Source organism: Sceloporus occidentalis, unplaced genomic scaffold (assembly GCF_023333645.1).
Source record: "Sceloporus occidentalis isolate IW3139 unplaced genomic scaffold, rSceOcc1.0.p SCAF_6, whole genome shotgun sequence".
NCBI classification, from domain to species: Eukaryota; Metazoa; Chordata; class Lepidosauria; order Squamata; family Phrynosomatidae; genus Sceloporus; species Sceloporus occidentalis.
In genome coordinates, this window is record NW_028316986.1 from 34168372 (window position 1) to 34182056 (window position 13685).

Below are 13685 nucleotides of genomic sequence, written 5' to 3' on the forward strand. Positions count from 1 at the left end.
AAAATGGTGTTCTGGAACCCTGAGCACCATCCTATTGATGCTCAGTCATGATGGCTTCAGTGAGTCATTTCTTTGCGTCTTCTTAAAAGTAGCTTTCCAAGTTCTGAATTTTGTCTGTGTGTAAGAGACAGACCGATGACAGAGGACATTCCCTGTCAGTTTCCATATTAAATTTGCATTTGGATTGTTGATGCAATGCACAAATAGTAGACTCCATGAGGAGATCAGTTTGTGTGACAGAAATATGCTTGTGTTGTTGCCCTCATGTCTGAGGGAATAACATGTTCCCGAAGTTAGAAACTGGCCACTACATGTTTAGACGAGCCTTTCTTTAAGAAGGGAATGTTATTAGTGTATCTTTATGCTACAAAGTGTAGTGTATCGCTACACTACAGGCCTTACCAAATGAAAACCACACAGGGTGAGCGGGATTCCCAGCAGACAATGGATCATTAAGTAAATGGATACCCTGTAGGCCTTGCCATTCAACAACAGAACAATACACAGATTAACATGCAAAAACAGTCAACCAACTGTATATATATACACTCTCTTCCATTCTAGCATTCTCTGAAGATGGCAAAATGTCACGAATAAACATGGCCTCATAGCCCGAAAAACCCACAAAAAACTTACCTATAATATTGTTGCCTAAGGGATCCTGACAATTATAATTTGGGGAACAGACTGCTAATTCTCTGTTAACAATTCCTAGTTTTCACATATGAATAGTTCTTGGGGTTTCTCAGGCAGAAAAAACTAATATGGTCCCCGTCTTTGTTCTAAATACCCCAAAGGCACACCATCTGATCTTGGAAGCTAAGAAGCATTAGTACTTGGATGGGAGTCTGCCAACAAATACCATTTGTTGTACAGGGTATTGTAGACCATGTTTCAGAGAAAGGGGCTAGCAAAATATCACCTGAGTATTCCTTCTCTGTGGCTGCATCCACACTACAGAAATAATCCAGTTTCACCCCAATTTAACTACCATGGATCAGTGCTGTGGAATTGTAATTTGTTGTGGCACCAGTTTGCTCTGATGGAGAAGGCTAAATATCTCACCCAAACTACAGTTCCCAGAACTTTATAACATTGAGCCATGGCAAACTGGATTATTTCAGTAGTGCTGATGCAGCCTAAGAAAACCCTATGGAAATCCATGGGGTTGCCAAAAGTTGACAGGCAACTTTAAGACACATGCACACACTTTTTCTCCTTCTTCACAACAGATCTCACAGATCTTCCCTAATTAAATCAGCAGTGTCCCCCAGGTGCTTTTAAGTAATTAAAAATAAATGGGAAGATCTGATTACAGATTTCCCACATATTTGCTTTGGTTCTCAGAAATCCAAGTTTGTGAAATTCCTTCCAGGTGTTACAATCTGCCTTAAAAAAAATTGGTGTCATGAAATCCCCTGAAAAACTTGTGTTATTTTCATGTTGACTTTTAGCAGGAGGAGGCAGCACTGTGGCTCATTAATTACAGTTATAGTAGTACCCTTGTGTATTGTGCCACTATTGATCTATCTTTTTAAAAAATGTACACATTTAACCTTTTAAAATTGCAGGTTTAATTGCCTACTTTCTGGGCGCTCTGTGTGGTATGCAGTAGGATGCTAGTAATGTTTATGTCAAGATGTGCTCAGAAATTGGTACATTGTGCTTGAGTCAGTATTTCAGAGCTGGAGGGTAGGATGCTTTTTGCACTACAACTTCCAGGCCTGTCAGCATGATCATTCAAGGACTTGTAGACCAGAAGAGTAACTTTTCTAAGCTCTGAAGACTTTGACCTTGTTCTACCTCCTCTTGCTACTACTGAGCCATCTTGTAGAGTTTTGTTCCCCTTCCATTTATTTTCTGGCTGAATGTCACACATTTTTCAGTATTTAAAAATTGAATCATCTATTTCCTCAAAAGAATCTCTTCCATCAAAATTGTTGTTAGCACTTGGCATCCTTAGTCAACAGCAACAGGAACTGCTTCTTTCCCCAAACTGAGAGTAGAGGGGAAGTGCTCTGAGACTCCCCAGGAAACAAAACCTGAGTGACATACCTTGATCTCTTTTCCACCCCAATTTTGCTCATAGCTCAGAATTTAAAGTAAACAGGAACAGGAACTAAAAAGTATTTAGTTATGACTATAAAATAACTCTGAAGGGATGCAGTGGCTTAGTGGTTAAAACGCCAGTTCTGACGATTGAAAGATTGGAAGGTTGGCAGTTCGAGGCCTGAGTGTCTCATGATGGGGTGAACTCCTGTAACTAGTTCCAGCTTCTGCCAACCTAGCAGTTTGGAAGCATGCAAATGCAAGTAGATAAATAGGTACCACTTCAGTGGGGAGGTAACAGCATTGAGTGCAGTCATGCTGGCCACATGACCACAAGAGTTGTCTTTGGACAGTGCTGGCTCTTTGGCTTAGTAACAGAGATGAGCATTGCCCCTACTAGAGATCCATGTCAAGGGACTACCTTTACCTTTATAAAGCAACTCTAATCTCACATTTGTCAAAACTAGCAGAGATACTTTTTTGATACCTTTTTAAAAACAAATCTAAATGGAACACAACAACACATAGTATGAGTTAGAACTTGAATCAAGCAGTATTCCTCCTCCACTGTTGAGTGGGATCATACCCACATAACTACAACAGTAACTATACCCGTTCCTCCACATTTGCAGCTTTGACTTTGCAGATTTGATTATTCATGGATTTTATTAACATGTTCTCTCTAGGAATATCTAGGTGCTCCAGCGCAACTCTATGGTCAATTTTAACCAAAAGTCGTACTGAAGGACCTAGAGATTCCTAGAGAGAATACTTTACTAGGCATTTGTAGCTCCTCCAGCACAATTCTGTGGTCAATGTTTGGCAGATGTTGACCACAGAGTTGCAGTGGAGGACCTAGAGATTCCTAGAGAAGTGTTCTCTTAGGTAAAAACATAATTATTTGCAGTTTTTCCACATTCGTGGGGGTCCTGTGCCCCTGACCCCAGCGAATGTGGAAGGACAAGTGTACAGATGCTGTAGTTTACACTGTAAATGGAAGGAAGCTATCCATCACTTAGGGGCTGTATCATCTGGCCTTTCCAGGGTGTGAAAAGGAGCCACAAAAAGTGGTTCCTTTTTGCGTTCCAGAAAGAGTGCCATATTCGCAGAACTGCAGCTTTACGACACTCTTTCTGCGCTACATCATATGGATGCAGTGCCAGAGGAGCACTGTGACACCGCATAGTGCAGCATGTGGCATCATACCACCCTGAGGGCAGAGCTGGGGCGCATGTCATGTAGACACTCCACCCTGACTCAAACCCCCCCCCCCCCAAGCTGGCTTTTCAGGCCATTCTGAATAGGGCCTAAATTACAATCAAAAGGATAGTTTCTTGATTTGGTTTTGCAAGAATACAAAAGCTTGGAAGTAACTAGTTACAATTTTTTTTAAAAAAATCCCCCCCCAGCATTGATATAACAGTGAAATTTTGATTGTAATTTAGTGAGGAATAGCTTCCTTCCATTTGCAGTGTAAATACTTTTTTGGTGTTTTACGACTGTTCCTGTTTACTTTAAAAAAGTAATTTCTGAGCTGTGAGCAAAACTGATTGAAAGGTTGGGGAGGAAAGAGATCAAGGTATGTAGCTCAGGTTTTGTTTCCTGGGGATTCTCAGAGCACTCGCCCTTTACTCTCAGTGTGGGAAAAGAAGCAGTTGCCCTTGTTGTTGTTGCTCCCACCATCCCGTCCTAAACAGCCACAGCAAACATTGTTTCTTTGCAGCTACCAGTTGTTTGAGCCTAAATAACCCAAAGGAACCATGATCTTGGAAGCTAAGCAAAGCAAGATCAGTCTTGACATACAGATTGTTCTTGGGGTTCCTCAGGCAGAAAAAGGTAACATGATCCCTGTCTTTCTCCTAAATACTCAAAAGGCACCCAGTTCCATCTCATCTTGGAAGCTAAGAAGGGTTAGTACTGTACTTGGCTGTTAAACCGCCAACATATACCAGGTACTGTAGGCTATATTTCAGAGGAAGGAACTGGCAAAACCACCGCTGAATATTCCTTGCCTAGAAAATCGCAAGGGAGCCCTGGTCACGCAGTGGTTAAATGTCTGTACTGCAGCCACAAGGTTGTGAGTTCGATCCCAGAGGGCTCCAAGATTGACTCATCCTTCCATCCTTCCATAAGTCAGTAAAATAAGTACCCAGCTTGTTGGGGGCAATTAGCTTACAGACTGTAAATTGCTTAGAGAGTGCTGAGTTCACTGATGAGTGTTATAGAAATGTACATGCTATTGCTATTGCTAAAACCCAATGAAATTCATCGGGGTCACCATAAGCCGACAAGTAACTGATAGGCACATACCCTCACACAAACCCCAGTTGTTTGCTTTGGCAACACCTTTTCCTGCCTGGTGAAGAGATGTCTATTTCCAGACCAAATGAGAAATTGTTTCTTCAAAACTTTTTTAAAAAAAGATAGAGATCTGTTACTAATATGAAGCAAGGAGGGTGGAATTAAAAATATGTGTTTTGAAAATACACAGTGGGGCAGGTGGCTGGGCGGGTGGGTGAAAGAGAGGGAGCTAAACCGCTTGTCTAAGTTGATAGAATAATTCCATTCTTGTTTAACCGCCGTCTGAGGAGATACATTTATTTGTGGCTTTGAGTTCATCCAGTTGTGTCCCTTGTGACCTTGGCAGGGAGTTGAATAAGGTGACTAATGGCTCACCATATTCCCTCTTTCGGGTGGCTTGCCTGTTGCCTGCCTCTGGGCCTGTGACTCCCCTTCTGCCGACTTCTGCAGTATTCCTTCTGTCTCTTATCTTGGTGCTTTGATGCATATGTTCTGAAGGTGGCCACCGTGACTTGGGGTGGCAGCAGATGGTAACCCTTCAGGCTGCCACCAGCTATGCTGGTGTTAAGTTGGAAACTTTGCTTTTGATGAAGAGTCAGCAGTGCATATGAAAGAGCTCTTGCTGCAGAAGTATCTTTTAATTAAAAAAATTAGCATACTGAAACAGTTGCTAATTTTTCTGTGTTTAAAGGTTTCTAAAATCAACTCTTTTCTTTAGGCTAAGTAGCGGTTATTTACCAGCTTTTTTCCTTCCCCCCAGATGATGATGATGATGATGATTAAAGTGAATTTATTTACACATACTGACCTATTATTTTCTTTTTTGGTAAACTGAACTGCTAGCTCCTATTCAAAATACTGTCAAGCATTTTCAGAGGAGGGTTAGAGTGGGCTGAAGATGGGGTGGAATTGAGTGATTTTTGTCCACAATATTGCTCTGAAACTTTTATGGGGAATTAAGACTGCACACTTGCCTGAGAGTAAGCCTCATTCAGTTTAATTTGGGAATGACTTCTGAGTAAACATCTATCATCAGTACTATTTTTCTTATTTCTTTCAGGCAGATACCTCATGTACAGAGATGTTAGAATCACAACACTTGTACTGTATTGATTAACTTTGGAGGTTTAAAAATGAAATAGGATTAAAAAAAAATCACAATCCTGCCCTCCTCCCAAATTACCATGTTCCTAGCATCTTAGATATTATAATCTTCCCTTGCTGTTCCATTTATAATAATTTGTCCTAATTTGCATTCATTTTTGGAGCTTTTATACTGCTGACTTGGAGACTCAAACTAGTGTCAAAGTACAAAGACTCCTTTGAAGGCACTGACTTGGTTTTTCTAGTTGTACTTTTTCATCCTGATCTACATATTTCACTTTAAAGCATTTTGAAAGGTTTTAAAAAGAGGAATTTGCTGAAGAGTGCTGCTATTGACCACAGAGCCATGTAAAGCAGGGGTGGGGAAAAATGGCTCTGGAGCTGCATTTGGCTCCAAGGCTGGTTTTTTTTTTTTGGGGGGGGCGAGCATTGCTCCTTTTCTGCCCCAGAGATGGTGTGCTGTCTTTCCTGGAAGGCTCTAGAAGCAATGGATCACTTTCATGGACAATTTAACATTAAGGCACCTCACTACTTTTTCAAAACGAGAAGTGGATTCCTGGACACTCCCCCAATTTGAGTGGGATTTGTGCTAGTCTGTGCTGCCCTCAGAGGGTCCGGGGCAAAAGGTAGGCTCCCAGTAGAGGTTACTCACTTGTGATTTAATTGTAAGGTGCCTAAATACCCTAAAGCAGTGCTTCTCAATTATTTTCTGTCATGCCCCCCTAGGAAGAAGAAAACGTTTCGTGCCCCCCGCGCTACTGTAAATAGTATCATTTGTCTATAAAATTGTTATAAGTACACCTCTGCATAACAGAGCCTCGTGCCCCCATTTACGGAGCCTCGCGCCCCCCCGGGGGGCCCGCCCCACTATTTGAGAAGTACTGCCCTAAAGGCACCTGGGAGCTAAGTTGAGTCAGCCCTGGTTATTACTTGGATGGGAGACCTCCAACAAATGCCAAGTTAGAAATAGACTAGATTTTGACTGCAGTCTTAAACATAGGAAGTAAATCAATTGGAATATAATCGGTTTACATTATTAAGACACTTATATTTTACTTTGTATCATTTCATCTATATTCCACATCTGTCTCACTGTGGGAACCAAACACAGTTAAAATGATAAACAGCCAGATTAAAAGTTGTCATTTAAAACAGTAAAAAAGGCCGTTATGATGTAACGATGATAAGCACTTAGAGCACCCCAGTTAAAAGACATGATCTTTGCCTTGCTGGAAATAATTTGCAGATGGTTGAGAATTCTGTTTACTTCATTTTTTGATAAGAACTGATTCAAAGTATTAAATTTGGGAAAACCCACATCCTGATAGACAAATGGATGGATGAATGATATGGTATAGAAAGTAGTCCATGGAAAACATAGCTTTGGAAAAATTTCCACCCCACATCTTCGTTTAGAATTCTGTGTGTATGCTGTAAGAAGATGCTTCCTGATTTGTGAAATTTTATATACTTCTCATTTTGTTGTATTTTCTCTGTAGTTAGATGAATAAGCAAGAGCTGACAGTGTCCACTGATATACCCCTGATCCTTTCACATGGGGTTCTTCCTTGTTCTTTCTGTAACAAGTGCCTCTCCCTTGTCATTAAGCCATGATACTAGATGTCTACATAGTCCCCCCCCCCAACCCTTGTAAAAGTAATACTTTCAAGGTTGACAAGAATGAGTTGGGTTATTTATAGGAATTCCAAGGAAAGTGCAGCAAAAAAGCCTAATAATGGGATGTGGCCTCTGATCAATTTATGGCCTACTGTTACTGTTAACAGTATGTACACTAGCTAGATTTAGATAAGCAAATACGAAGAATTAAAGAGAACATTCATTTAATTGTATTGTCCCAATAATGATATGGTATCAAAGGTAATTATTTCATGACAGTTTGGTTACAGCAGTTGTTTTATCCTGAAATGAAAGTCTGTGTTGGGTGCTTTTGATTGGGAAGATGATCATATCAAATTAATCCAAATTAGATTTTTGTCTTTATAAAGGTGAGCAAAGCCATGAGCAGTGTTATTAAATTGGTGTATTCTTGCCTACAAATGATCTAACACTCTTGAGGGTTAAAGAAGTGATTATTTTGTCCTTTATGCTTCTCTACTGATTAGCCTAGTGTTGGTATTTTTTAAAAAGCATGCTTCGTTTCTTATGATCTTTGTGTATGCAATGATAATATTAATCCAGAGTCGTAGGCCCATTCATTAAGAAATGACTCTAAAATGAGGTTGCTTCATGTAAATTTGGAGAGCTGCAGATGCTGCGTGCAAACATTTCTTTTTTGAAATTAGCCGTATGGCTAATAATTTCCAAGTGGCTAAAGCTCTTGTTAACAGGAGTGCTGGGGTGTTAAGAATGGCCCTATAAATAACTTTAAGAAGGGAAGTTGAAGGTGCTTCTTTTTAAAGACTATTGTTAACTAAACATTATTGCTAAACAGATGGAAAGCATTCACCAGCCTGATGTTTTCACTCTAATTATATTATCTCCAGTCCTGTACGGCTCAGTTGAAGAGGTGTATCCAGGGGCCAATTTATAATCATTTAACCAACACCTGTTTGGGAGAAATTGACAGTCAAAGGGCACATTAAAAAAATCACATATGTTCTTGTATTTACTGCCTCAATGTGAATGTTAGCTAGTTGCAAGCAAACTTGGTCAAAAAGACAAAGTCCCTGGGAAAACTGATGCATCACTTTCTAACCATCTTTATCTATTTTAATTTGGCATGTCTTCTTTTTCCCATGTTTTGTGGCCAAACAGGGAGACCACAACTCAGTTTTCTTGCTATGATTTATCTCATCACTTCCTAGTGTGTATTTAAATAACCCCGCTTTACAAGCCTTTATAGACGGGAAATTCACCAGTTGCACGGCTTAAGACCAACTCTTGCAAAAACATATTTAAATATTTCATTTTCATGACCCCAAACTAACACATGGATATATGAATACTGTATCTATTAAAAAAAACATCCACAGATTGTCCATGTCCATGTATAAGGAAGGCCAGTAGGAAACTCCTGTGTTCCCAATGTGTGGAAGGCAGTGGAGCTGAATGAGGGGGAAGTGACAGAGGAGGCACAGACCTTGAGTGCAGCTGCACATTTCCCCTTTGACCTTAGAAATTTTACTTTTTGAACTACAATTCCCAGAATCCCCCTGCAGCCAGTGGTCATGTTGCCAGGAAAAAAGTTACTTTTCCAAGCTCTGTTTCCTCTTATGAAATACATGTAAAAGTTCTCATGTAATACAAACTGAACACCCCAGGCTAAAATATATGGAATCTTGTTTAACCTGAAGTGCCCCTGATCTATTGAAATCAAATTCAACAAAGTTCTGATTCACGAAACATATAAAAAGTTCTATTAAAAATGATTCCCTCCTCATAGATAGACATTATTCCCCTTCCATGTAGAACTAGTTCTTCATATGGAAAGGAAACAAGAAAGCCAAGACATTATGTTTGGTAGTTCCATGCATAACCAGCATATAGGTTTAGAAGTCTGAGGCAGTATCCTTCTGTGCTGATGCACATCTTGTTGACTTCCCATAGGCATTTTGTTGACCAGTGTGGGTTAGGCCTGATAGCTTGCAAACAGGATATGATCACAATAGCATCATCCCACTTGTGTTCCCAGCAAGAGTTCCTTTGTAACGCTGTTCAAATGGAGATTGTCACTACATCTTGTTCACACAGTTTACATTTAGAGTTCTTCGTATATTTAGGAAGAGAACAAGTAAACATTGCTTGTTACAGTATGTAAAAGGGTTTTGTGCAAACTGGACCGGATCAATGAAGGGATGTTGCAGTTTTGAGAGGGTATCTTTCGAGGATGTCATATGATTTAAGCAACAACAGTGCATCATATTTGATCCATGTCAGATTTATGAGTGAATTAAACCTGCAAATGAATAAAGAGTTCTGAAGGGGAGGAGCTCTTATTTGAATGCTCAGCAATTTTGTCATAGCAGGCACTATCCTACAAGAGGCATGTCAACTTTTGCTTCAACAAAAGATGGCATCCCACTTTCAAGGTGGACCCTATTATGACACAGCAGGGAATACCTCTTCTGAGCCAGCCATTCATGCATGTCATCTATGGTGCCCATACGTTAATTAAAAATCATAAACTTCTGTTTTAAAATATCTGTTTCTGTGTTAATTGGAGATGCCTTTTAAATTGGTCAGTCTGATTGATTAACAATGCAATCTGAATTTAAAAGTGCATTTCCTGGAGGAGGCTAGAATAATGCAGAAGTTGTTCTGATGGCAAAAATGTGCTACTCTTGACTGATCTCAGAGATTTGCTGATAGAGCAATCTGTCAACTGATTTCAAAGATCTGCAGTGCTGCTTAAGATCTGCTGGCAGAAGCGCTGGAATGCAAGTAGAGAAAAGTGGGCAAGGGGCAGGCCAAGTTATGCCCCTTTCTGTGACTTTTTCATCTCTTCTGCTTGCTGAAGAAGTAGAATGAAGTTATGCCACTGTGTCGATATTCTTAAGTAATTTCAAACTTCCCTAGGCTTGGAGGGGTTTGGATTCAGCTCCAGATAACACTGTGGCTTACTGGGCTTTTCACCATGTCAAGACATACAGAGGCATAGGTCCACCTTATCCCCTGTGTCTCTCTTTTTAGGGGGCATTGAGAAGGTTGGTATTGTCTTCCGCTCCCTGCAGTGACTAAACCTCCCCATCACTCCATATCACCATTTAAATGTTGCAGCTCCCCATGGCCATACAGTGGCAATAGAGAGCATGGGATGGGATTGGAGAAGTGTCTGGCTGTGTCTCTGTAGCCAAACATGAGCCAATGACATCATCTGCTGGACCTCACGAGATTTCAAATGATGATGGTCTGTGTCTTACTATAGGGATGTAGCCAGGTACTTCTCTAATGCCTCCCTCCACCAGTCACTGAATAGCTGTGAGTGAATGAAGGGCTGCAGAGCCTAAATGGTGAGTCATTTATGCTTCACTGTGCAGCACAAGATCTCAGCCTTATTAAGATAGGAGTGGTCTACCAATGCTAATCCAAAATGCTGGAGGGGGTGTGAAGGTAGGGGAACCTTTATACATATGTGGTTGGATTGTCCCTTAGTGTATGAGTACTGGGCAGAAATTTTACAACTGATCTCCAAGATCACTAAACAAAGTATACAATTATCACCACTCATGCTACTGTTCTCCATTTTTATGAATGAAAATAAAGTCCTGCAGAACAGAAGAGTGCAAAATAAATAAAGGAACAAGGCAGAGGTGCCCTTTATCACTTCTGTTATTTATAATGTGCCTGGAAATTCTTTGTAATAAAATAAGGGAAGATAAATCAATACAAGGTGCAAGATATAAAGGAAAAGAAATGCGTATTAGAGCATATGCAGATGATGTTATGTTGGTAGTGGAGGACCCCGTAGAAAATATACCTAGGATACTAAAGATAATAAATGAATTTGGAAAATGTGCAGGATTCAAAATAAATAAGGATAAATCTGCAATAATTACAGATAACATAACAAAAGTGAAGCAAGAAATACTTCAAGAAAAAATTGGAATTCAGATACAGAAGAAAGTGAAATATTTAGGTATACAGATTACGACAAAAAACAGTGAACTGTTTGACAATAATTATAAAGTGGGATGGCAAGAAATAAAGAAAAATATGGAAAAATGGTCAAGACTGCAATTATCTTTATTAGGCAAAATAGCAATTGCTAAAATGTGTATACTGCCGAAAATTTTGTTTCTATTTCAAAATCTGCCAATAATTAACAATAATACAATTTTTAGTCAAGGGGGAAAAGATTTAAGGAAATTCATTTGGGCAGGGAGGAAAGCCAGAATAAAATGGAATATATTGATAGATGCAAAAGAAAGAGGAGGTTTAGGCATGCCAGACCTAAGACTGTATTACCATGCTTGCTGAATGGAATGGGTACTAAGTTGAATACAATTAAAAGATGAGCAATTGCTAGAACTAGAAGCATTTAACTTGACATATGGCTGGCATGCCTATATGTGGCTGGGGAAGGTGGAATTAAACAAAGAATTTAAAGACCATATATTAAGAGGAGCCCTATGGAAAATATGGATAATATACAAAGAAAAATATATAGACACCTGCCGGACTAGATATCACCACATGAAGCAGTACTGAAAAAGGGGAAACTTGAAGTGAAAGATTGGTTAAGATATAAAGATATTCTAAAAATGGAGAATGGAAAATTAATAATAAAAACAAGGGAGGAACTGAAAGCAGAACGATATGACATCGATTGGTTCTTATATTATCAATTAGTAGAGATAAAGCAGATGAAAAGCAGTATGGAATCTCACAAATTAAGACAGAATTAGATTTGATTATATTGGACAAGAAAGGAAAAAAGATTTCCAAATTTTATAAATTATTGCTAAAACAGGAATTAGAAGGAGAACAGATCAAACATTGTATGATTCAGTGGGCGCAAAACATAGGACACGACATTCAATTAAAAGGGTGGGAAAGAGCATGGGGAGAAGATCTGAAATTTACCCTTTGTGCAGACATAAAAGAAAATTTCTATAAAATGATGAATAGATGGTATTTAACACCAAACAGATTAGCAAAAATTTATAAAAATGACAATGGGTTGTGTTGGAAGTGTGGAAAAACTGTGGGTAGCCTTTATCATATGTGGTGGACCTGTCCAAAAGTGAATAAATTCTGGAAGGAAATACATAAGGTGACACAAAAAATATTACAAATAGATTTTCCATTATCACCGGAAATGTGCCTACTAAATATGGTGGATAATAGTGAATTAAGACGGAAGATAAAACCACTTTTATATGTGTTAACCTCAGCTAGAATTATACTAGCCAGATATTGGAGAAGTAAAGAGATCCCTAGTATAGAAGAATGGTTGGAGAAGTGCTTGGCGGTGGTAGAAATGGATAGTATAACGATGGCTTTGAAAGATGAAGATATGGAAGAAAATGTATCTTGGAAAACACTGATAGAGATTTACAAGTTTGGGAAAAATTATAAAAGTATTAGGAAAAGGTAAGCAGATTAGAAGAAGTTAAGATAAGAATGTTTTGTAACATGAGCTAGAAAAGAACATTGATGATACAGTCTTAGTAATTAAGCAAAAGTCTCTAGATATCCTCGAATTTTAGCAAAATTTGATGGAAAGATGTCTTTCAGGATCCCTGAATATACCTTTTATCTATAATTTTCAGGGCCTTATCTGGGTTATTGTCTTTATTTATTGTTGTTTTGGTGTACTGTTTATTGTCATGTTTTGTTTTAGAATGTATTAATAAAATTTAATTACAAAAAAAGACACTATGATCATTTTTAATTGCTTGTTTCATTTAGGTTTTGCTTGTAATGGACACTAGAACTCAGGAGACATTTATACTTAAGGTAAGTCACTACTTCCCCCTTAATTACTCAAGGTGTCAGTAATGCTGTATGTCATCTACCCACTCACCCTCTTGTAGTTCAGGCTAGTAAATCCAGAGACGTGGGAGTGGCTTTGTTTCTTATATTCACTGTTAAGCCTCCACAATAGGTCAACAGGTTGTAATGTTGGGAGCACTTCATCACTCTGCTTTACAGGTTGAGCAAAGGAGGGGGAATATCACAATCAGTATTTAATGTTCTATTTGAAATCTTTTTGATTGAAATATACTACTCAGCAAAATGAAGGGATTCTTCACTGGTTACCAGAACTGGTACTAGGTGGATGTGTTGCTATTGCTACCCATCTTATAGTATGTTTTGAGGGTGTGTGTAAATCAAGATTCAGAGATCATTCTTACATTTCTGGAGGACATAGCTGTTCTTTCCCTGTGGCTACATCTTATGCCATTCTGTTTGTGTAGAGAAGCCAATTCTATAGTTATTCTCTGCATCATTAATTTTTACCTGGAAAGAAAGGCAACTGTCTGTGGTTCCTTACCAATAGGTGGCACTTCATGAAGTGATTTAATAACATAATAATGGACCTGTTGTCAGGAACTGTTTAGGATCTTCAGATATTTCACCTGTGCAGTGAGTTATTGAACTGAAGGAGGCAGCTTTTTTGATGCAGTATCCTCAGAACTGGAATAACTCTGCTCACTTATGCTGACAGTGGAATCTATAATGCAGTTTCTTGTTTTTGTTAACTTTTGCTCAAACATTCAGGTGTGGATATATTCCTGTGTCTTTTATTGTTTTTTGAACTTGACTTG

General features: G+C 38.9%; 1 protein-coding gene across 7 annotated transcripts in view; it reads left to right on the plus strand.

The window, feature by feature from the left end:
* The window catches only part of LOC149310606 (inactive ribosomal protein S6 kinase delta-1-like), a 149137-nt gene that overhangs the window by 81622 nt on the left and 53830 nt on the right, over positions 1-13685 (plus strand). For all 7 annotated transcript variants that reach the window (XM_089529284.1, XM_089529286.1, XM_089529285.1 and 4 more), the window contains one exon: positions 12826-12873. In XM_089529284.1, coding sequence (XP_089385410.1) covers positions 12826-12873 — 48 coding nt within the window. The remainder of the gene's footprint in view (positions 1-12825; positions 12874-13685) is intronic.